At 36.8% G+C, this 24,434-nt stretch overlaps 1 protein-coding gene across 1 annotated transcript in view; it reads right to left on the bottom strand.

Moving 5' to 3' along the window:
- Positions 1–268: 268 nt before the first annotated feature.
- The window catches only part of GRXCR1 (glutaredoxin and cysteine rich domain containing 1), a 33,669-nt gene continuing 9,503 nt past the window's right edge, over positions 269–24,434 (bottom strand). Inside the window, exons 2-4 of the mRNA XM_048942080.1 lie at positions 8,357–8,596; positions 2,150–2,215; positions 269–445 (exon numbers count right to left, since the gene is read on the bottom strand). Of these exons, the coding sequence (XP_048798037.1) occupies positions 269–445; positions 2,150–2,215; positions 8,357–8,596 (483 nt within the window). The remainder of the gene's footprint in view (positions 446–2,149; positions 2,216–8,356; positions 8,597–24,434) is intronic.

Genomic DNA, 24,434 nt, shown 5'->3' on the forward strand with positions numbered 1-24,434 from the left:
ATACTTCATACTCAAATGTAAGCACAGTAAGTTTGGTAGACAACAAATCTATCTATCAATGTAGAAACAAACACCACAGAGTTCATTATATAGTAAGGCACAGGTTGAAAGTGTTCCAATGACCAAACCAACAGAAGCATACTATAAATTGATTTTTATTGACTGAATTAGATAAACAGATAAATTCTTTTTTTTGTTTAAAAAAAAAATCGTATTACAAACTGCTGCAGTACAATAAAATTGAGTTGCACATGTGGAGATGCCCTTTTTAACCTGCACAGCTTCTGCAGCGCTGTAGCCCATTCTCATTGCAAGCTGTGCACTTGAGGGCTTTGAATGAGTCCGTAAAGCAGTTTCGAAACACAGACATCTTGCTCCCATGGCACACTGAGCACGGAAGGAAACCGAAGCCCCCACATGAGAGGCACTCATGAGGATGGACTCTCTGCTCAAGGAAGAAAGTGAGAAAGATCAAAATGTTACTTTGTCAACCATCATAAGCTCTTGGAAAAAGAGGCCTCTGGGACAGCTTCTCAGAAACACATTTTTGTTTTTTGGTTTTTATATCAATGTATGTTAACATATTATTACTTTCATCACCTGTATTCTTATGCTGAGTATGCTCCTATTAAAGTTAGAGCTGATCATACAATAAATAAATAAATAAGTAAAAAGTAAAAAGAAATCCTAGCTTCTGACAAGCAGTGCTTTAGGAAATAAGTAGTGTCTTCATGTTTATGGGTTTAGAACACTGAAGCTTTATGTGGAAAAGAGAAAGATCATCATTACTCATGTTATACTTGGAGAAAATTGTTGCACGCAAGTCTTAGGTTTGCTCAGGTGTCCTAATTCATGAGTAAAACAATGTTTTTTCTCATTTCACTTATTTATTTATTTGGCAGAGAACACAGAAAGGGATTTTGAAGGCATGTTTAAGCTATACTTGATGAAAGTATTGCTAATTTAAGTGATTGCTTAGTGGTGGTATATTATTCTGCTCCAAACTCATACTGCAATGGAGAAGTGCGTTCCTACTTACTTCACCTGACAGTACTATTGATACAACAGTTCTTTGGCTCATACTCAGCAGCTATTGTGCAAATTTATCTAAAGCAGCGTATTTTGGTCTTACTAGATATGCAAAATACTTACATCATTCTTTCTTGCCATGTGTTTTATTGCTCTGTTAGATTATTGTTATAGATAAGGAGAAGTCATAGGAAGACCAATAGATTATGCAATATATACATCTATCAAGCAAAAATCAGTTATATGGGAATTTTTTATGGGGGACAAATCAACTAGAAATGCAGTAGCATGGAGTATTGGAAGGGGTTTTTCAGTTTGTTTGTTTTTTCCTCCATTCTTCTTTACTGGACAAATGACTTGTTTTACTCTAGAAGCAATGCTTAGAAAAATTTAGTGCAAATCTATCAATTACTTTTAGCTCAGGTGTGCCCTTGTCTTTCATCATTGCAATTAATTTTAAAATTTTAATACAATGTTAGTATTTCAATAATTAAATTCATTATTACTTGTTATGTTTCTAAGTAACAACCTTTCCATGCAGAAAGCTGAGTTTGAGAGCTAAGAAAGAAACATTTTATCCTAGTGGCTCAAAAAATCACTATTTCTCTCTGGAACACATTGTTTCTATAACCACTCTCTGTTCCTTCAGTAATGAAGAAACATGACTGTCCCTTGTAACTGTAGCAAAACCATTTTTTGTGATTAAAACCCAGCAGGTAACTACGTATTCAAAGTAGTTACTGTATTCAGTAAGCAGTTATCATAGCCTGCTGTAGCCTGGCATCTTTTGTCTTTTAATTGTATTCGCTGTGTGAATATTAGGACTACACTGAGTTTGGAACTAATGTCATAGGGCCTCCCTATAGGCAGCATACAGGGACAATTATTCCAAACTAACAAAAAATGCTGGGGAGAGGTACTAGCTATCCTCTCAGACAACAATAATTCCACATGTATTAATTGCATGTACACATTTGTTTGAGAGTTTCTGGTTAGCTAATCAATTTCAATTTGGAATCATCATTTTGTAACAGAAGAAAAGTAATCAGCTGAGAAAAGCATTTTCAATTGTAAATATTCAGTGTATGTTCCCTATGATTAATTGCAGAAATACAATTACCTCAATTTTGGTTAAGAGATCCTGCAGTTCCCCAGATTCATTCATTAGCATAATTTTCTCAGCACCCTATTAGTAAGAAGAAGAAAAAGGTCAGCACGAAAAGCCTGAGATGATTAGAATATTTGGTCTTGAAGATTTAAGGAAGTTGAGTACAAATTTGATTCACATTAGGTATATTGTAACTAGGTCAACCTCAGGAAAGCTAGAAGGAGGGAACAACCTAATAGCAGCTGTGGTAGAACTGTCTGAGGTTAGTTACCAAGTGTTGTATTGCATTTCCCCGTCATAAAAAGTGACAAAGCTTGGAAATTCTGGTTGTGTTCACTTTACTTTACAGAGTACGCCTCCTGACAGAGTAAAAAATATGTCTAGTTACTACGTCAGAAATTACAGTTACTCAAATATACAACATATCAGAGAATGCAGATAAATGAGAGGAGAAAATTTTATTTCAAGTATTCTAGCAGCTGAGTATTGAATTAAGATATAATATGTTGAATATATAACAGGAGAAAAAGTGTAATGAAAATACTGTAACGACATTAAAGTCAGACACAACAATGAATAATGAATAATAATAATTCAATATGAATACACTGGGCCTCTGAGGGCTCTGTGAGCTGAGCAAAGGCAGTGCTGAGGTAGTTCTTATTTCCTTCTGAAAGTAAATTACGATAAATTTTTAGAGAAAAAAAATAATGAAGGTGTTAAAGACGATATAAAACTTTTTTTTCCCTTTTTTCTTTAATTAATTTATTTCCCATCTGTAACTAGAGGGCTGTATTTGACTGTTTACACATTAGTTATACAACTAAATACACTGAATTCTGACTACTACCAGTGCTTTCAGATGCTTTCAGTCAGTGATTCAGAAAAGAGTGAGAAAAGGTGAGGAAATCTAGTCATGGACAAAAGGAATGGCACGGTCATGAAGCCAGCTAGTAGCAGAGCATAGGCGAGGCGAGGCATAGGTTTCCATCTCTTCAGTGTGAATAAGCATAAATGCTTATTCACAGGTGAGGACAATTGGCCATAAGTAACGTGTTCATGCCATTGCATTTCTTCTCTTTCCTTGTCCCTGAATTTAGCCCAGACTGCTAAAATTCACCTTTGGTGAATCTGTGAGCAGAGAGGTGCAAGAGGATTCTGGGGCAGGCTGCATATGACAGATCAGTCTAGCCATTACTTTGAGTCAACCACAGTCACATCTTCCAAGGAACAGAGCAGGCAGGAAAGAGGCCAGCAGTTCTGCCTGTGGCTGAGAACTATGCACAGCTCAGGCTCAAACACGCTGCACTGGCTTGGGAGAGTTTGCACTGCCTGCACAAGGAAGAAACATTAAAGATTTGCAGCTTTGCAGATATAATTGCAGCACTGCAAGTTCTCTAAGCAGGTCAAGCCCTGATTTGCCCTCATGCAGGCGGAGATCATTTCTTGTGAAACCATTCTTGTGACTTCTGCTTAGTGATTCAATGGTACTGTACAGCGACACTGACTGGCTTTGGGAAGCCTGTAATTAAAAGTCTGACAGGTTTCTTATAATAGATTGATATTTCAAAGGATTTATATTTCAGATGACATTCAGTCAGCCAGCTGTGTTATTCCCAAAGTGGAAAGTCTCATTAGTATGTCTTTAAAATTAAAAACCATACTTCCAAATGACTATCAGCATTTTCAAGTGCTTAAATATGTCCTCTTGATTAATGTCTGCCTCAAGTGAAATTTGAATAAAAGATACTTTGCAGAGGTTAATCTACCCTTTGAATCTGTGAAGCCTAATGTGCAGTGTCTGTAATTAATGGAGTAATTAAAGCAGCTGTTAAATAAGTCCAACAGCTGCTTTCTGATCACAGAGTGATGCCTCTTTTTATCAGATTGTGGTCAGTCTGCAATTGACCACAAAGGGATGTGTCACAGTTAAGAGCCTTTCATCTAAAGATGGACATCAAGAACACAACTTAGAAGGGCCACAACATTTAGCCAAGAGAGGAGAGCTTTCAGTTTTGTGAACCAGGGAAATATTCCAAGCTCCAGCCTGCTAATGCCCCATCTCCTAGTTTAAATACCTATCTGCACGGTCCAGCCCAGGGGCTGCAGTGAGGTGATTGCTTTCTTTTTGATAGATAAATGCTATGTGCAGACTTTGCTAAATCATTCAAATGGTTTGCTATGCCATTTTTATTCTTCAAACTATTTTCTCTGTTTTCCTTTGAGATTATCCAGTATTTAGCATCGTATTTCAGGTATGGTCCCACTAATTGCAGAACTAGGACAAGCCCAGTAAATAACCTACTACACCAGATCTGTCTTGTCGTTAAACTAGCCTGATGCTCATCTATCATGAATGTAACCTGTTACCATTGCCATGGTGTAATTCTGATATAATTCCTCATCATGGGATGCATCTTTATTTGTGTATGGGTTTGGCAGAACTAGAATGCCTTCTGACATGGGGAAGTAGACTCTCTTCTGCATCATTCCTTACATACAGGGAAAAATTAGCACAGCACAGAAATAGTAAATGAGGATGGGCATGAAGCCAATCTTGGTCTCTTTGTGGTTTGTAGGGAACAGCTGAATCCAAGTATCTCTTGTGAACACGTATGGAATGAGATTAAACACCTGGAAATCTGCCAATAAACTGAGAAAAGTGTAACTGCAGTGTGATATAAGCACCAGAAATGTTATACTTGAAATGCAAAGAGCTAATAGATTTCTTATTAAGAGGACATACAATTAAATCTCACAGTTCCTGAAATTTCAAAGCAGGAGAAACATGTGAGTGAATGCAACAATCGTATCATAGCTTTACTGCCACAGAGCCGTTCACATCTACCCCTCAAGGAAAAGCCAGGAAATATGTTTACTATAGTAAAACATGAATGCAGTTGAGAGCTACTAATCATAAATGGGCACTGGAAAGAAGCAAAAAGGAAAGTGTTATTATTTGAATAACAAATTATAGTTTACACAGGTATTTTCTAAAAACAATTACAAAAATGGCTTCATCAGTCTTACAAAATAGTAATAAATAATGAAAATATTTTTACTGAAAATCTCACACCATAGTAGATTGATTTCAGCTGAGGAAACTAAGTAGGAAGTTGTTTCTTTGCAAAAATAATTATCATAAGTGTATATATTTGAAAACATTTAGAGTAGTTTCAAATGATATCTAAGTATTGGCATTTAGTCATATATTTAAAGAGAAAAATAAATGAATTAATTATGTTTTAAAATTATGAAGCAGTGAGCAAATATGTTTATTAGGACAGACTCTATTTTCTTTATTTTTGTCCCTTTTCCAGTGTGGGGGGAGGGGGGGGGGGGGGGGCTTTACATAACATAAATGTTTAGCAATCTTGGGTGTCTTTGTGAAAGAGTAAATGAATGCTCCAGTGTTGTTTTTTTTCCATGTTGCTTTCTGCTTTCTGGAAATCATTTTTCACTCTGCTTTGATATCCCAGCAGATGGCATAATTCCATTTCAGATGGAGACAGCCCCTGGTGAAGGGTATGGGGGGAATTGGATCAGACGGTAAAGAGCGTGCTGCAGAAAGAAAGAGCCTGCATTTTGCTGAAACACTGATCTTTAGAGAGCATGTATCAACATATACAATGATTCAATCTTGAAAAAAAAAAAAAAAAAAAAAGAGATTAATAAACCTGCAGTACTGCAGCAAACAGGACTTCCCTTGCTAGGGACTAAATACAGTTTTTATTTTTTTCTACCCAAGAAGCTGTTTTGTTTCATTCCCCTTGTGCAGGCATGATAAATTCCACAGCCCTGTGACGATTTATCCACACAGCTTGCATTACATCACAGCCCCATCAAGCTTTCTGAGCAACTCAAATACCGTGTTCTTTGTCACATGCTCATAAGCTTTGTTCCAGTGCTTTTGTTACATTTATCTCATTAAAAATAATCTTGTCACCTTTCAAAACTGTTCATACTTTAATGAGGATGCTTTTTATCCTTATGATTCATTGAAAGGTGCCTGGTTCAATATAGATCCTCTTTTGTATTACTACATACAATCTCCTTCAGGAAAGGATTTATTAGGAAATAAATATTCAAAATTAAAGAGAGAGAGGGTAAAAAAAAAAAAAAGATTAATTTACAAACACACCAGGCTTCTGGATTTCTGTGTACATTTGTACTGCAGAAGATAATTGTCACAAAAAGGTGTTACGGGAATATCCACAGTCACCAACAAGACTAAATTATGCACTGAGCTCTCAATTACACTTTACTGAAACACAAGGACAGCACAGTGCTGCCCTGCGAATACCCACCCCACCTACAAGGCAGCAGACAGAATCATGGAATCAAAATCTTTTTGGAAGGGATCCTTAAAGGCCATTTAGTCAAACTCCCCTGGAACAAATGAGGACAGCTAGTGCTAGATCAGGATACCCAGAGCCACGTCCAGCCTGGCCTAGCTGGAGTGACTGCTTCCACATCCTGGAAGAATGGGTAAATAACCGTAACCCTCAGAGCATGCAAACTGGCCTGCAAATTATAACTCTTCCTCACTGATTTGATTTTGTCCTCTTTTCTTTTTTATTAGATCAACAGATATTTTTTCTTTCCTTAAACAATATGAATAGAGTTTGCATATCGTAATGGATGTTTTCTAAACCAGAATTCTTTCTTCATTTTTTACTTGCTGGTGCCAGCAGGTAGTTTGACAGCCAGATACATCTCTCCCTTATACAACTGGTTCCCTCATTTACTTTCCTTCATTTCTCATTTCTACACCTATGTAAGATATTCCACAAAATACTTAGTTTTAAATAAATTATATTGCTTGCTATACTGTTGCTTCTCCATTAAAAACAAATTTCCCTTGCTACTCTAAAAAAAAAAAAAAAAAAAAAAGTGAATTAAAGGGCCATCCATTGTACAAAAATGACTGTAATCAGGCTGAGCAAATAATTTATTCAGTACATTTCAGTATTTTAAATTATATCTTCTGATGAACGGACCGGAGCAAGATATTCTTGAACTTGGTCATAGCTCATGTGGATTAATTTATTGATATATTTAACATGCCAATTAGTTGTGCAAAGCTTAGTCCAAATCCTGATGAATTTTAAGCTCCTCTTGAAAGTAGCAGTGCCATGGAGAGCTGTCTGTCTCAGAACTTTGATAAAAGCAGTCACTACTGTGAACTGAAATCCTCTGTCTGCTGATGCCCACTTGCACATTGCCCATTCTGCAGGTTCTGCAGCTGTCTGGAGAAGTGAGCTGCTCATGGAAAGGTAGAGCACTGAGAGTTTGGCAGAATCCCAGTGTCCCAGAAAAAGGGATAAAGGGTGCCTGAGTGTTCTTTGCGTCCTCAACATCAATTATGTGCTGTTTGTTGATTGCATTTTATTTCATTACTTAAATCTTTTATAATACCAACAAACCAGCCCTGCTGTGTTTAAATACAGTTTGCCTCTGCAAATCATAGACTCACTGTTGGTGCTAATTGCTACTTCTTTACCACTTGAGACAAATACCTTTTCTAAGCTCCCGGACTGTTTTTTTGTGTGTGTGTGTGTGTCACTTTACAGAGGGTTTTTTTTGTGTGTTTTTCTTTTTGCTTTAAAACTCTGATTCTTTTCAGTTTCTGGAAAACATTTCTAAAGAACAGGCCTGAACAAAATGGTGGTTTCCTTGCCACAAAGTACAAATTTTAATTATAGTTTTCTACTCCTGCAACAGAGCAGCCTTGGGCAGTTTTTTTCTCTTTTTAGTGCTAGATTTTAGGTATTAATCAATTCTGTATTTAAAACAATGTTCGGCTGATTATAGTTTCTTGATACACCACATAGTGCATGCTCAAGCTCTTAAGCCCTAAGCCGCTAGACAGGCTCATATTCATTGCAGATATTACTAAATGAAATAATCATGCAATGTGTATTAATTTTCTTGGGTCAGCCATCTTTCTCATGAAGAAAAAAAGTCAATTTCTCTAGATTTTCATGGTTTCAATTACAAAATAAGTTTGTTTGTTTTTTTTTAAGAAACACAGGATAGCTCAGATGAAATTACTAGATCTTACTCCCCTCCCTCCCTCTCACCAGCTGTCCTGTCTTTGCATGGAACCTACTAGTGTATACCAGAGTTCCTATCACTCCAACACTGCAAACAATGTCACTAATAACATAACAATTTACATTTGTTCTTACAGACTTCATTGATTCATGCTTTACTTACCCCAAGGTAATGGCCATCAATAAACACAACTGGGAGGGATGGAGCTTCACACACCTTCCTGCATCTCTCATCAAGTTCTTTTCCATAATCGCTGTTCAGAGCAATATTTTTTTCTTCAAATTTAACTCTATGGTTTTGAAATATCTTTCTAACCAGTTCGCATCTTTCAAAAGTGGTCCTCACCACACGAAGGCTGGTGGTATAAATTACTATGCGGCCAAATTCTGGCACTGTAGACACCTGGAAAGAAATAAAGTTAGTTTCCCATTGCAGTTCATGAAACGTTAACAGTCTATTTCCCTGACTGCTGTAATAGCATGCGAATATTGAGGAATATCATTAAAATCATCATAAAAATATTATTTAAGCACAAAAAAGTTTAAACATAAGGTTGTCAATATTGTCAATAAATAGACATATTTTAGATCCTGATGAGATTCCAGATGTTAATAAGTAATAGCCCTTTTGCTGTTGTGGCATGCACAGATTCACTCACATTCCCCAACCTGAAAGATGCTTTGAGTTAGTTTATTTTCATTTGCAAAAGCACAAATTCTTCAAAGATGCAACAGAAATACTGTTTTTAGAGCTGTCTGATTCTGTTAAAACTGTGAGTCCTGTTTGTTTGTACAAACTGATCTGCTAATGCCAGGCTAAATCCGAGCTGCTAGTTCAGGTATTAACAGTCTCCTTTAGGCAAGGAAAAGAGCTTGAAGGAGCTAGAAACTTCGTAACAAACTTGAGTCAACACTGACCTATTTTAGGTCTCTCTATGCTGAACTAAATCATGATTGCAGAAGTGACAGATATATCCCTAATTTTTAATGAGGTATCCAGTCAAAACACTATAAAATCCAACCAGCACTAAAGAAAGTGCTTCCTGTGCATATTCAGTGTTCAATTCCATTGGGCATAGTAAGTTAGAATGCAGGCTTGACATTTTTCCACAGTTACTTAAAATAATTTTTATAGTTCAATTTTCCTTTCATCAGTGAAGACATTTGAGGAATGTAAATGCTGCAGGGATATGAATTTTCCAGATCACTTATAGATCACTAGAATTATAACTGCCACCATATGCAATTTAGTTGGCAATTTTGGTAATAGGTGGACAGTTGTACTAGATGATCTTAGAGGTCTTTTCCAACTTTAATAATTCTATGACTCTGTCTGTAGTTTACCTATTTCCCATCTCCCATCTCAGAAAAGAGGCTTGTTATGATAGGTCAGCATTAATTTCCTTTAGGAAAGAAGTTTATAAATAGAAAACTACTTTTCACTATCCTATTTTCTAGCTAAAATCTGTTATATCTCTCGTGCAGAACTGACTCTTCTTCCACATATTATTCACACATTCCAAGTGAGAGAATTAGCTTTTCCTCTGCTTAAAGGACAAGTACTCCACATAGACCACCAAAAATTAGTCAGTAGGTCACAGGAATGCACAGTTCATCCTTTTCAGAAGTAACCAAAAGGAGGTCTTACAGCATTCTTTCAAAAGGTATTTTCATATGCTCTCACTCTTCTGAGTGAAAATTCATTTTGGAGTGCAAAACTATTCAAAGGGTTGGAAATTCATGCTCCTCCATAGTGGTAATCTCTAGTGCTGTTTGTTCCCAGACAGCAGGGCTGACAGGGTAGCTACAGACTGTCATTATCTAGCAAACCATCGGGGCTGTGGTGTCCCTGCAGAATACAAATAAGCAGTTGAAGACATGGAAAAAATGGAAAGTTGTAAAGTGATCTGGAAAGATATCAAGTGGAAGGTGTGTACACAGAGTCACTTTTATGCTTTATTTTTCCCCAGTGTGGAACAGTGAAGAAAAGCCCTAGTTTTCACTACAAAGAAATACAAGGGCATTAAATAAATAATCATTTAGGAAAATTTTAATAAACATCTTCTTTTCTGTGCTATAAACATACAAAACTTTTCCTAGGCAGGACTTTATCATATCAGGAAAACTCATTCCTGTCACCTGTCCTGAACCACGCTGTAAAAAGAGAGGCAAAGAAAATTAGAGAGATTTATGAGTTACTTTCTTAATGATAATCTATGTTCATTTGTATTTTGTTACCCATTTCAGTAGTTGCAGCCTGTAATATTTATTTGATAGAATATGCTCTTGAAATTAAATCAGCAGAATGATGTTATAACACTCTGCTTTTCATTCCTAGGCTGGAACTGAAGCAAAAATAAACTAAAAAAATAAGTGGCATGAATATTTACAATTTAGTGTAAAGAATCCAAGTTAAAATAATCCTATATGACTCATACTTGCACAGAAAATTTTAGCTGTATTTAAAAAGAAGATAATTCTCTGGTTAATGACCAGGATAAAACTTTCTTTAGGCTGTGAGAGTTGGACAGATGCATAAACCAAAAGGTTTGGAGTGACATACATACACTGACTGTTTTCTCACACCTGTGAGATTCTCACTGAAACCTGAAGGCTGTGAAAATCCTCTGGTCAGAGGGGGCAACTTTTGTGTCAAATTCAGAAATTTCCAAACACACAAGCCAAAGAACATATTCCAAAGAAGGTATCCATGTAGAAATGCTATCAAGGGATTGAAGGCTTCAGAGGGAAAAAAAAATGTTTTATCAACAGTATTCTACATCATTTACAGCTCACAGGTTATCAGCACAGTACTATCAACTTCCACACAAGCATTCAAAGTCACTGTCTGTTTTATTGTATCAGCATGAACAGCTTGTATTTTGCTTGGGACCATCCAGCAGGAAGCAACAACCGCATGATCTGCATGGCTTCTTGGAGAGAGAGAGAGAGAGAGAGAGAAAAAGGAAGGAAGGAAGGAAGGAAGGAAGGAAGGAAGGAAGGAAGGAAGGAAGGAAGGAAGGAAGGAAGGAAGGAAGGAAGGAAGGAAGGAAGGAAAATGAATACCCACAATAACAAAAACAAAACAAAAAAAAAAAAAACAAACAAAGAGAAGCACTAATTGTCATAATGGGAAATTAAGAATCATACAACTAAATGTATAAATAATAATATTAAAAATATGACATAAAAGAAAACAGTGAAAATAAATGTAGTAAATAATAAGCCTTTCTAATTCTCCCTCTGGACAGAGGTCTGAATGCATGTTTTACTCTCATTGGTGTGAAAAGAATATCTATTTACATTCATGCTCATAAAGAATTAATTTCAATGCTGGTGTCACCTGAAAATTTGCACTTTTAATGTACTTGTTTCCAATAACACATGAAAAACAAACTAGCAAACAAACAAGCAAACAACAACAACAACAAAAATTGTATTTTGTATTATAGGAGCAACTGTATTCTAGCAAAAACAGAATGTTTTTCTGTTAGGATTAATGGACTACAGTAATATTCTGGCAAAAGCTAAATTTCAATGCTAACCTTTATTATATATGAGATTTTTAAAGGCTTTTACTATATTCAAATATAACATTCAACTAACATTATTCATGCTGCAGGGAATTGTTTCTTTGACCTAAATCAATGGCTGATATGCCCTTCTCTGTCTCAGAATATCATCTTTCAACATCTCAGAGTGTTCTACTGAAATATGCACCTCTTGGCTTTGTAATTAGATACTATCAGACTGGCAAAGTATCTCCTATCCATTAAGGTAGTTGAGGAAGAAACCTAGAGTGCATTCTAAACCCTGCTCCAGAGATGTTTCAGTGAACAAATGTAGTATTCAAAGTCTAAAGAAAACACTGTGCAACAAAAAAAGATGTATGTATAAAAATTTGTATGTATGTATGTATGTGCCTACTTATATATTCTGAACATATGCTTGCATATCTACAAGTTTTAAATTAAGCTGCTCAATTCATATTTGGTATTGAGTAACTTATAGCTTGAATTAGAATCAGTATCCAACTGGCAAGAAGAATTACAATCTAACAAATTTTCTGATCATTATTTGAACATTTTGTTTTGTCTTTACACTCAGAAATAGAAGGGACTAAATCAGCTATGACTTCATTGTTGATGACATTCTGAAAAGAAAAAAAATATCATTCTGAGCATATAATTCCTGCAGGATTGAAAAGCTCTTACTATTGGCTGTTGAAACTATGTATACTGGAAATATGATTTTAAATTCTAAAAATCATCAAAATGTTTCTGCTTTTTATTATACTTCGTTAGAACATCGTATTTCAAAATGCATAGTGTTTAATGAAAAGCACACATTTCAGTATGATGTGGTCTAGGTGAATTTGTATAATAGTCTTTGAATGAGGTGGCTGGAGACTGAAAGTCAGTGTTGCAGAGAAAACTATCCAACATCATGCTATGCTAATGGAGTGGTGAACTAGCCTCTTTGGTCTGCTCTTTTTGATTGCCTATTTTGAATACAGGATTTAATGGCATTTTTCAGAAAGAATTGGTTCCCAGACCAGAAGGCCTCTCACAATGAACAAATCTCATGTTCCAAAGTAACATAACTTTCCTTGACAGGTAAGGTTTGTTTACAAATACAGAAAGAATTGCTAACTGCCACAGTGTGCACTACAAAATCACATTCTGTTCCTTTTCATTGTTTGTAGTTCAAACCCTCCAAAGGCTCTCACATTCCAAAGCACAGAATGCACTTAATTTTAAATTCAAGCACTCTCTAAAGTACTTTATTACATTAAAGCTGTTAGTTCTGTTTGCATTGTCTCCAAGGACCTGGCCCTATATCAACAATTGGGAAAATTCAGAAGCTGAACTTCATTAAGTATAGAAATCTATGCATTTTTTTAGGTCACAATAAAGACTAGTTTTCTGCAGCAGTGCTAAAATCAAACACTCGAGGTCAAAGCATATACTGTTCTTTTTTTTAAATCCACCACTTTAATAGTGCACTTTTCTTATCTAATTTGATACTTTCAGGGACCATAAATATAGGACTTGGAGTCTGTGAACCTTTTCCATTGTGACAATAAAAAAGTTTCTCTCCAGTTATCATCCATAACCATCAGCAAGATGGTCTGTCAATACAAATTTACAAAATTGTTGAGTGCAACACACCCCTAAACTAGATATATGTAACAGTCCCAGGTTGAGACAGTAGTTTTGTTGTCTCCATGAAAGTGGTCAAATCACAGGTTTTCTCAGCTTTTAAGGTAGCAAAACTACTTTTCTGCCTTTTGCCTGCCTACTTCGTGAAACTCTCCATCCCACAAACAGCAGACCTAGGAACATAACTATTTCCATGAGCTATATTAAAAAAAAACCTGTTCTTCCACTTGATTGTGTATTCCAGCACAGGGCATGAATATTTATTTCTGTTTCAGTTTCATGGGATGAGATAACTCTGAGGATCTGGTCACCGAGAAGGGCAGTGATCCAAAAAGAACACGAACTCTGACTTCCTAGCTCTTGGACAGCTCTTATCTCTCTTACCTATACCTCCATCATATACTGAAGACTGTAAAATAGTACAGCTGGCATATTTAAAATTGTTCATCAGTTGCAAAGTAAAATAGATACAGAATTTCATTACACAGAAGGAACAGTTATTGTTTCTTTATGTATGCATGTAATTAATTTTTACTTCTGAGACTGTGTATTAGTTTTGTGGACATCTGATGAAAATAACGAAACTAGTAATACTGTTAGGTGTCATTTTATGAAAAAAAAAAAAAAGTTTTTTTTATTAACATTATTATCAGCATTCAAGTCACTTGACTGAGTACTAAGAAAAAAAAAAAGGGGGGGGGGGCGGGGATGAGGTAAATCTGTCTATCCTCTAACTCCAAGTAAATGAACGTTGTGACACTTTTTGTTCCTCAAGTGATAGAACATAACATTATGGCTTGTTTGTATCACTGCAAGCTTTCCCAAATGCCCTTCAACCTGGACTGCTGTTCAGGAGATGTCAAAGAATTTTCATTTGGAATCTGAAAAAATTGCAGTATTACAGCAATGGAATAGAGGACACAACACTGCCAATCCTTGCTCTTTGGAATGCTTCAGATATTCATGGAATTTATGAAGGATTCATGAAGGGTTCGTGAAGGGTTCATGAAGTACAAAGACTGCAGTTGAGCTCACTACCCAATGTTCCTGCTATCGTTCATCCTGCACACACCCATGAAGCCATGCTGCAAGGTGCTCTCAGTGACCCCACTTCAGATAACAGAACAGGTTATGCCCTTGGGTTCATGGGTTCTATCAGATGCTCTACCAGCACAGTGCTGGCTTGGGACAGAGTGCAGTCCCTAGATAGCAAAGCATAGTAATGCTAGAGAAGTCAGCCAGGTCAAAGTATGACAGAGTGTCCTGATCAGTAGGAAAAAAAAAATCAATATCCATCCATGCCTAATTGTATTTTGTTTATCAGACTTTCAGAAGCCTATCAGTATTCTCTTATTAGTGTATTTATTCTTTTCTGCAGAAGAAAGGACGAAATGAAACCTTTAAAATCATAAGCAAAAAAATTAATTTCCATGGGTAACTCTAATCTAGCTTGTAATTTTCGTGGGGGGGGGGAAGGGGGAGGGGGCGGAGAGAGGGAAAGGGAAAGGGAAAGGGAAAGGGAAAGGGAAAGGGAAAGGGAAAGGGAAAGGGAAAGGGAAAGGGAAAGGGAAAGGGAAAGGGAAAGGGAAAGGGAAAGGGAAAGGGAAAGGGAAAGGGAAAGGGAAAGGGAAAGGGAAAGGGAAAGGGAAAGGGAAGAAGAACACTGTGATGCAGTGCTGGTTTCTCCCTTTCTCTCTCTTACTCTCTACTTCTCTCTCTTTATAACTACCAACTCAACATCTCTGAGAAATCACTCCTGGGGAAGAAGAGAAGCATTTTGGGAAGACATTTTTGGAAATCACAGAATCAGAATTGTAGGGGCTGGAAGGGACCTCCAACCTCCCTGCAAAGCAGGCACCTTACAACAGGCTGCACTGGTAGGAGTCCAGGCTGGTTTTGAATATCTCCAGAGGAGAATCCAACTAGGCAGCCTGTTCCATCACTCTGACTGTGAAGAAGTTCCTTTACATATTGGTGCAGAACTCCCTATTCTCCAGTTTACTGTCCTTTCTCCTTGTCCTGTCCCCACAGACCACGTTTCTTTGAATCCCACACTTAAGATATTTATAAGCATTAATAAGCATCACCTCTCTGTCTTCTTTTCTCAAGGCTGAATAGACCCAGTTTGCTCAGCCTTTCTTCATAGGGAAGATGCTCCAGGCCCTTTATCATCTTTGTGGCCATTCACTGGGCTCTCTCCAGGAGATCTTTGTTTGTTTGTTTGTTTGTTTGTTTGTTTGTTTGTACCAGGCAGCCCAGAACTGGGTATAGTACTCCAGGTGACACCTGACCAGGGCAGAGCAGGGGGGGAGTATCACCTCTCTTGACCTGCTGGTCAGTCTCCTTTTCATGCACCCCAGGATCCCATCAGCCTTCTTGGCCACCTGCGAACACTGCTGGCTCATCAAACGTTAGATGGGATTACAAGAAAAGAGAAGTGTTGCATTATTGCCCACAAAGGCCAAAGAGAAAGAAGAAAGAGCAGCTGAAGATACCTTTGTCCTCAGCAGTTTGAGGGAAGTGCTAGTTGTTTGCAAAAGAGTCTTTGGTAACAATGTTTAACATTCTCATCTAACATCATGCAGTACTTGTTTCTGTTGTTGGAGGAAGAAGACTGAAGCCAGACAAATTGTACCTAGGTTGCCCAGTAACACATTGAACACATTGAAACTATTTTTAAGTATTTTGTCATATGGAAAGTTTTAAGTAGGTAACAGTTGAACTGTTTACTCTAGGTGAGTGTTTCTATCTTTACCTTGTTCCTATACCTTCCAGATTTCATCAAGCTGGTAGACCTCATCTTTATTTACCTTTCCAAAGATGCCCTTACAAAGGCACTGTGAAAATACAACGTTAGAATGCACAAGACAAATAGCAATAAAGCATTAGAGCCAGGCATGTTGTCGCACAAGTAATTTTTTAACAGTTGGCCTATAGAGACCTAGACTACCAATAACTTTGAAACTTCCACTAGTTACAAAAAAAAATCTTCATGATTGCATCGACAGGGGTAAAACCTGACATAAATCATGATGGTGCAATTCTATTAACAGCAGTAGCAAGAAAACATAATTTCAGAAAATTTTCAATTAGCACATTCACTGTGCAAAAACAGCACATAATTACTTTTCAGGGGTAAAGATTCAGTTTTTTGTCATTTTCAGCCTAAAACTCCATGCTCTGTTCTAAGGCAGCTGTCAAGAAAAATCCAAACCAACTTTCAGCACGTTGCAGAAACATACTTCTTCTTTTTTGATTGATTGATCAGGTAATTAACCTGACATACTATCTTCCATCCTTATTATAATCTTACGTGCAAAGTATGTCTCCAGAGCCAAGTGTTTCCTGAATTATGTAGCAGACAATTCAGGATTTGGGTGTTGACCCATTGCTTTAGATAACAGCATATCAACCACTGAAAATAACAGAAAAGTTGATTATTTTATATCAATCATAAACTGATTTGGAGCACATCTGGAGTTTTTAGATCAGTCCACAGGGCTTCTAATTTATAAAGTTAATGAAACTGCAATATTTCTTAGAACATAATACATAAATGAAAATTATCTGTCACTAAGAATGTTTGGAATGTTGATTTCATAGAATTATATTCTTGCTCTTGGGTTATCATTTTCTTCAGCACACATCCATGAAGATTTACTTGAGTGAAGTTCCATGACAGTTTCTCGGTGTATTTATACTACCAGATATAATGTTAGCTTGTCGGGTTAGAGAAATGGCCTCAACACACACGGAAGGTATGCTTGATTTTCCTGATATTTATCTTCATCTTCACTGTGAGCTTCTCAGTCTTCAATGGCAGGGTGAGAGCAATTTCACCTGTGTGTTCAATAACTTAATGTCATGAAATGAACTGATTTGGGAATAGGAGAGCTAAGAAAGTTCAAAATTGCTCTGATATTGCTCATCAAACAGCCTGTTCATCTGTTTTAGTTTTTCTTTACTCTCCTCTTCCTTGATCAATTCATTCTGGAGTACCAAGATTTCCTATACAAGAGGAAGAGTGCTGGGATTATGTTATTTATATAGTATTTGCAAAATATTTTCTAAGACAATGAGCAATACTAATCTCTGAGAGCTTTACCTTATAGAAAAATTAACTTTCAGTAGGGACATACTGTTTCTGAGAAAATATTTCTTACTTCTCACTGATGTTTTTCAGAATGTTTAACCTGAAGATGCTTGATGTCTACATTAACCTACACAGAACATATGATGCAAGCATCAGCATGGGTCCTAAAAATAATTTTTTTTGGCAGTGGGACATGTCATGTTCACCTATGTGCCTATTCTACGTTGAAAGATTTACTGCAGTATACTATGAAACCAGCATACAAACAGGGAAACATTTGTTTTCTGCAGATGCAATGGTGGTAAGAGAGCTATAAGCTAATTTTAGTAACATCTGATTACCTGCTATGTTTGATAAATGGCATTCAGCTGAACAGTCTGAGTGTCATTATAAACAACTTCTCTTTGGTGTAATCACTGGTGGATCAGGAAAACAAAATCTATACTTCTGCAAAACCATGTTGCAGTGTTACAGGAGATATAAACTCTCTGGTTTGCTTCTTGGGTCTTTGCATATAAAAGTATTACTAACAAATTCTTATTAAATTTGCATAGCATGTCTTAAGAAGAAGGCTGTGTCAGTCAGACACAAAGCAGAAGAAATTCAGAAAAATTCAAAGGTGGAAAATGGAAAAAAATTGCAAAACTTTGAATTCCCTTGACATCTGGATTGAAGTCCTAGTGAAAAATTATGCTAGAGACTGTTCTTCAGGCTGCAATAAAATTAGGAAGAGAATTAATTGTAAAGGTGGCTGAAATGTGGATATGTTTAAGTTGTAATCCAAAGAATCAAAAGGTTTTTTTTATGTTGGACACCAACAGGTGCTGCTGCAGCACAATGTGAGAATGCTTTATTTCCTCCCATTCATATCTCATTGCCAGACTTTCTCTAACCTCTAACAGAAAACTTGTGTTTGTCCTATTCCTTTCTCTTAACTTCAAAGAATTGATCAGCCTGCATCCAAAGCTTCCCTTCTTCTCCAACAAGCGTAATTGCTCTTTCCCCCTCTTCCAGGTCAAAGCCATCTCTAAGAAGTTTATCATCCCATTTTCTTCAGGCCTGCAGAAGAAATTTGCATTTTCTTCAAGACTGCCAGCACACAGAAGCCTTCCTTTTCCTGCCCCTCACTTTCTGGTTTATTCTCTAGAGATAGTACATCACTGCTACACTTGACATTTCTGGCAGCTATTGAGGCAGTGATTTAAATGAAGTCCTTATTTTTGCATAAGATTTGCATAAGGTCAAAATTACAAACCTATGCTGCAGGCTGAAAGAATAACTGACTGCTAGAGATTTCCCTGATGCCAGCTCAGGAGCAGGTAGTGGCTCCTCGTTACCCTTCAGATGGAGCAAATGTTGAATTAGCCAAAGTGTAACAGGAGCCTAGTAGGGAACTCACAACAGAATAAATAGAAAAAAATACATATCTGTCTTAAGACTTGTGTGGGCAACAAATTGGGCAGGCTCAGTTTCTTCAGATATCCCAGCAAGAATCTCTCCTCTCCCTCTCTAAAACAAGTCCTGTTAATTGTAGCAGAATCCATCTGTGAATGATCTGTTTGCCTTTCTGATGCAAACCAATGCCATAAGCTGGGCTAAAATGAGACAGAGTCAAAACCCTCAAAGTTTTTTATCAGTCACAGTTTATTCCTGAAATGGGATGAATTCAGAGCATTTCTTCCTTTTCTGGTAGGACTGTTAGGAATTCTCTGAACCCATGCAAATGCATGTACCTAACCATCTTAGCTCTGTCAACATAGGGAATTTAAAACTATTGTAGAGTACCTTCAAAGCCATTCCTGAAAACCTTCCAAACCCTAGCAATCAAACATTCCTCTCCTTTCTATCTGATATATTCTTAGACATTGCATAGCTAGCACCTGAGATTTTTTATGAACTATTTAATTTGTCTGTGGCAGTTCACCAGCCCTGATGCTCATCACCACCTTCCTTCCTTCAACTTTCTCCTTTGACCTGTCCTTACAGACAAGTCTTGTACATGTTGACAGTGAGCAACACTGCTGATAACATTCTTTCTAAAACAGATTAACAGCCACAAATCTGCCTCAAATTTGGGGGCTGAAACAATTGATAGCAGACACCTGGTTTGACAGCTGAGGACCAATTTAGCATGCAAAGCAATTACCTTAACCTATAAATAGTGAGCAACCCAAGGCTCCCCTTTGGGCTAGTGGTGGTCCTGTTTGTGCAGGAGGGTTGAAACCAGGTGTCTGTTGTAGTCCTTTTCAACTCCAGGCTATTCTATAAAGTTCTCTTGTATGGTAGCTGGCTGTATAATAGGATTTTCCCTTAGCAGGGGTGCTTGTGGTTATTGTTCTTGTGATTATGCCTGCATGAAGATCTTTTACACCTTAATGTCAAGATGCCTTTCTAATTCAGATCCTTGGTAAGTGACTGATTGCTTGCTCTAGACTTCATTAGCTTCCCTATGATCACCTCTTAGATTAGTAGTTTTAGGCTTTCTTAGCCTTGCTAAGGTCCCATCTTGTTTGATTTTTGTGCATGTAATTCCTTAAATGTAAACTGTTGACAAAGTCTGGGTCTAGAAGTGAATTCAGCACCCAGGCTCAATGATTACAAAACAATGTAATGTTATTTTGCTGTATGAACTATGTGACTGTTTATGGGTCTGAACATTCAGTGTATTTAAAGTCACATTAACTCCAGTAGCATGTCTGATCTATCCAGAGCTTTAAAGTGGTCTTTCTGAGAATTTATGTATTACAATAATAATAAAGCAAAAGAAAAGATCTGATTTTCTACATTGATCACTTGCAGCAGTTTACCTGCTCCTCTGAGACAGAATGTGTCTGTGGCAGTTTATGCAGTGTACTTTGTACATGAGAAAAGTATAGACACATTTAAGTATCTGGAAAAATGGAAAGCCAAATAAAATAGGTAAACAAAGATGATAGGTTTGTAGCATATAATTCTTCCAAGTTTTCTGTGTCTACTAACACAACAGAACACAGACAAACTAGAAGATCTTTGCTACTTCTCCAAATTACCTTGCAAATATAACTAATTTAAGAGGGGTTGGAGGGGGAAGTCTACTAAATGTTACTTGAAGAAATATTGCCATCAGTAAATTAAAAATGTATGACTGGAGCTGCATAGCATCTGCCTACATAAAGCTGCTTCTGTAGGTAGTGAGGGAGGCCAGAGGACTGAAACAATGAACCACAGATGGATCATATAAATTGTTCAGACTTGTACATTTAATACTGACATTATTTTCAAGTCCTGGAAATCTAAGAGTGAGGCTTTGTTCTTGATGATATCTCTACTGTTTAATTTCCTATTGCTTAACAGTTTGGTTACTGCTTGGTTATGTGTAGCTGTATGGAGGAGAACTGTTATTAAACATTTGTTCAGCATTTATTTAACCTCTCTCTTCATTGCTGGTAACACTGAGAAACAGAATAAAATGAGAGAGGATATTCAATAGAATAGAATGGATTTTCTCAATCAAGCTTTAATTTTATATACGTTTTTTTCTGGGTCTTTCTGTTTTCTAGTTCAAGCCTAAAAAAGAAGGTGGGCTTCAAATAAAATAGCGTGTAGGTCAACTTGAAAGAGCTCTGACTAGTATTCAGTATCTGGCCAATTACCCAAAAACAGAACTTTATCTATACTTACTTGCTTATGTTTGAATACATGTATGAAGTACCTAATAAACAACTACTACTACTAATTACTAACTGCTTTTCTTGCATGCTAAATTACTGTCAGTTCACATACTAGGTTCTATTTTGGGCTTCCTTTCCATTAATATGAGTAGGATTTTTCGAATACTTTTTCTTTTCTGGAGTAGAAACATTTTATCCTAGTACTTGGACTCTGGTAAGAGTCCAATTGACTCCTAATTGACAAGTTCTAAGATTGACTTGTATACAATTTATCATAATGTCACGCTGTATTACTACAGAAAAGCACAATACGTTTGTCTTAAACAGCGTGCTCAGTTTCAGGGACCAAATCCTATCTTCTTCAGTCATAAGACAGCTCTTACTCATCCTTATTTACCACACTGTTCAAGATATCTTGAGTTGCCTATCCAGGTAGGGTTATTGGAAAGCTTGTGTTCTACTTGAGAATATCTTTTAAGGATGGTTTTAGCCAGTAGTGAAGTAAATCAGGGCTTGCTGAGGGCTGCCAGATAAAGATAAAGCTGTTTGATACCTCAAATCATGTGAAAAAGTCAGCAAACGGCATGGCTCTGAATGAGAGCTGTTTGAGCATGCTGCTCCCATCTGCCTATAATCACTGCTGCTTCCCTCAGTGGAACACTTTATACTGCAGGATTGTGTTGATCAGCAGCAAGTAGCTGTTATGAAAACTAGTGTCTGCTCTGGCCCATTTCTTTTTAAATTGGCAGCAACTTTGGGAAACTATTTTTGTTTGCAGGCACATGAATTTTAAAGGAAAAGGTTGCTACACTGTCCTTCTTGGTCAGATTGATTTCTGTTTTAAGAAATAATTATTCTTTATACTTTCTCCTGTCTTTCATTAATCCTTCAGTCTTTTCTAAAATATTTCTTGAGTAATCTTATATGTTGAAGAGGCATGCAAATAATAATAATATATATTGATCTCTGATAATTATTTTACACTTAAACAGAGTTGCAGTGAGCTCACACACTGATCGCCTCTGCAGTTTCCAAACATCAGCTACAGTTCATCAAGTTAAAAGGTATTGCTGGCCTATGCAGGTGAACTCCAGTCTATTGAGCTGCTTACAGGTGGAATTCATCAAGCTGCTCGCTGGAGAACAAACTGGTTGGTAGCTGGGATCCCATTCATGATGTGGCATACCTCTGTTGTCTTTGCCACAATATGCTTCATAAGATGAATAGAGTTTCTTCACTATACCAGAAAAAAGAAAAAAAAAAAAAAAAAGCCACACATACAAAACAAAAGAATAGGCCATAACCTGTATCTTATTTGTATCAGTGCTGCAACTGGTAAATTTCCTAGTGATAAAGATAATGCACGAGTACAAACTGTCATGAAAGAAAGCTCCTGTCATTTGGATTTAATCAGCTGGAAATTCACATTGTGAGTTAATTATGCCTGGGGTCAGTCTGTCTTACAAAACAGAACTATTTCATCTCTCTCAGACATCAGCAAAAGAACAGAATAGTATAAATGGATTAAGGTACCACTTCTAACCCACAATTAGCAGCAGGAAAAAACTCAATCATAATCAATTCTTTTTAATTTACCTTTCTGTTCAGTAAAGCATTGAACTTGGTGCTTGAAGGTCTTTTCCAGCCTAAATATAAATCAGAGGAAAGATTTTTCAAATGAAGTCTAATTTTGATTTGGAATATGCCCTGGAGTTTTTGAATCTGGCAGATATCAAGCTTTCTGTCAGAGTTTATTGTTCTATTCTTATGAATGGCAACTAGAAGGAGGTGCACTGATATTCTGAAACTCATAAGAAATATTGAGCAGAACTGGGAGACCATCAGTCTCCTTGTATGCTTCCTTTTCTTTTCCAGACATCTGGCACTTAAGTGGAACATGGTGTGATTTTTTTTTTATTTTTTTTTTCTTTCCCATGGCTCTATAAAACTTCTACCTGAAAATTCTACTCATCTTGGCTGAGATAAAACAAGCTAACCTTTAACAAGTTGATGTTATCTTTTTTTCTGCATGGTTAAGAAAAATGCAATTTTTTTAGATGCATGCAGAGCACTGTACCACCACTGTGTTTTGAGTGAAACAAAGAGCAAAGTTGAGCTGTCCACTGCCTAAGAAAAGTCTTGACAGAGCACTGACTCTGCCTTACCCTAAAGCAACGGAGCCATATCATTCAATATGTGGAAGTGGTGAAAAGGAAACCCTTCATGTTATAGCACTTAATTCTGTATTAGCATTGAGTGATGAGGGACCTAAATTACTTAACAAAATTGGAACTCTCAGCTATCTCCTTGTTACTTAATATCTAGAGCTTTGATGCTTCAAATTCTGAGTAATTAATTGCTAGTTAAACACCCAAGATCTTACTTTATATTGAAGATACATCTGCATTGCACGTGTGTGGTGCTTTATTCCTTTTCTAATCTCATGGATTCCTAAAAGAAATGTAGAGCTGGAGACCTTCATGCAGACAAAGGAGCAGCTCCTAGACAGCATACATAAACTAGCTCTGCCCTGGAATAACCTGTACTGTCATTGCCAGCTTAGATATACAAAAAGGGACATCATGACTCATCCACCACTACTGTGTGAGCAAAAAAGAATAATCTCAGTAGTGCACAATTATAGGCATTGTTGCTAGAAAAACAGAAGCTGTAGGATTTTTTGGCATTTTTAACCAGATAAAATGTCTGAAAATCAGAATGTGACAGGTTGTATGCTTCCTACCAATTCCTCCACCTGTTAGACAAAATGTCTACTGATATAGTTATAATGTATATGTATCACTTCAGCAGTTGGAATAACTTTTTTTTTTTTTTAGCAGGGACAATATGAGCAGCTTAATGCTCTGGTCTGAATCAGAACTTGGGCAATATGTATTTTTTTAAATGTAAGTTGTTATTATTACTCATCTCCTACAGTAATATTCCTTCAATAATAAATGTATTGTGGACAAAGAATATTAATGTAAATGAAGTTGCTGTGATAGTTTACCTTTGGAGCAATGCTTCCATTTTCCCTTTGCATAGCTATTAATCAATCTCCTGCATCAAATCTGTATTGTTAGGGTAGTTTGGTTAGGTCATGGTTGGACTTGATCTTCAAGATCTTTTCCAACCACAGTGATCTATGATTCTATAGCAGTAACAACACTTATTCTAACATCACTGTCTGTTATGACTTCAAAAGGCAAACTGCTAGAGCTACTGTGGATGAAATTATCTGGTGGAAGACACTACATGGTTATACTGTTTCTAGTCAGTGGCAACAAGAAAAAAGACATTGTCACCTGTGTGCAGCTGCGAATATTGAGCTGAAAG

This window comes from Lagopus muta, chromosome 4 (genome assembly GCF_023343835.1).
Source record: "Lagopus muta isolate bLagMut1 chromosome 4, bLagMut1 primary, whole genome shotgun sequence".
In the NCBI taxonomy this organism is placed as follows: domain Eukaryota; kingdom Metazoa; phylum Chordata; class Aves; order Galliformes; family Phasianidae; genus Lagopus; species Lagopus muta.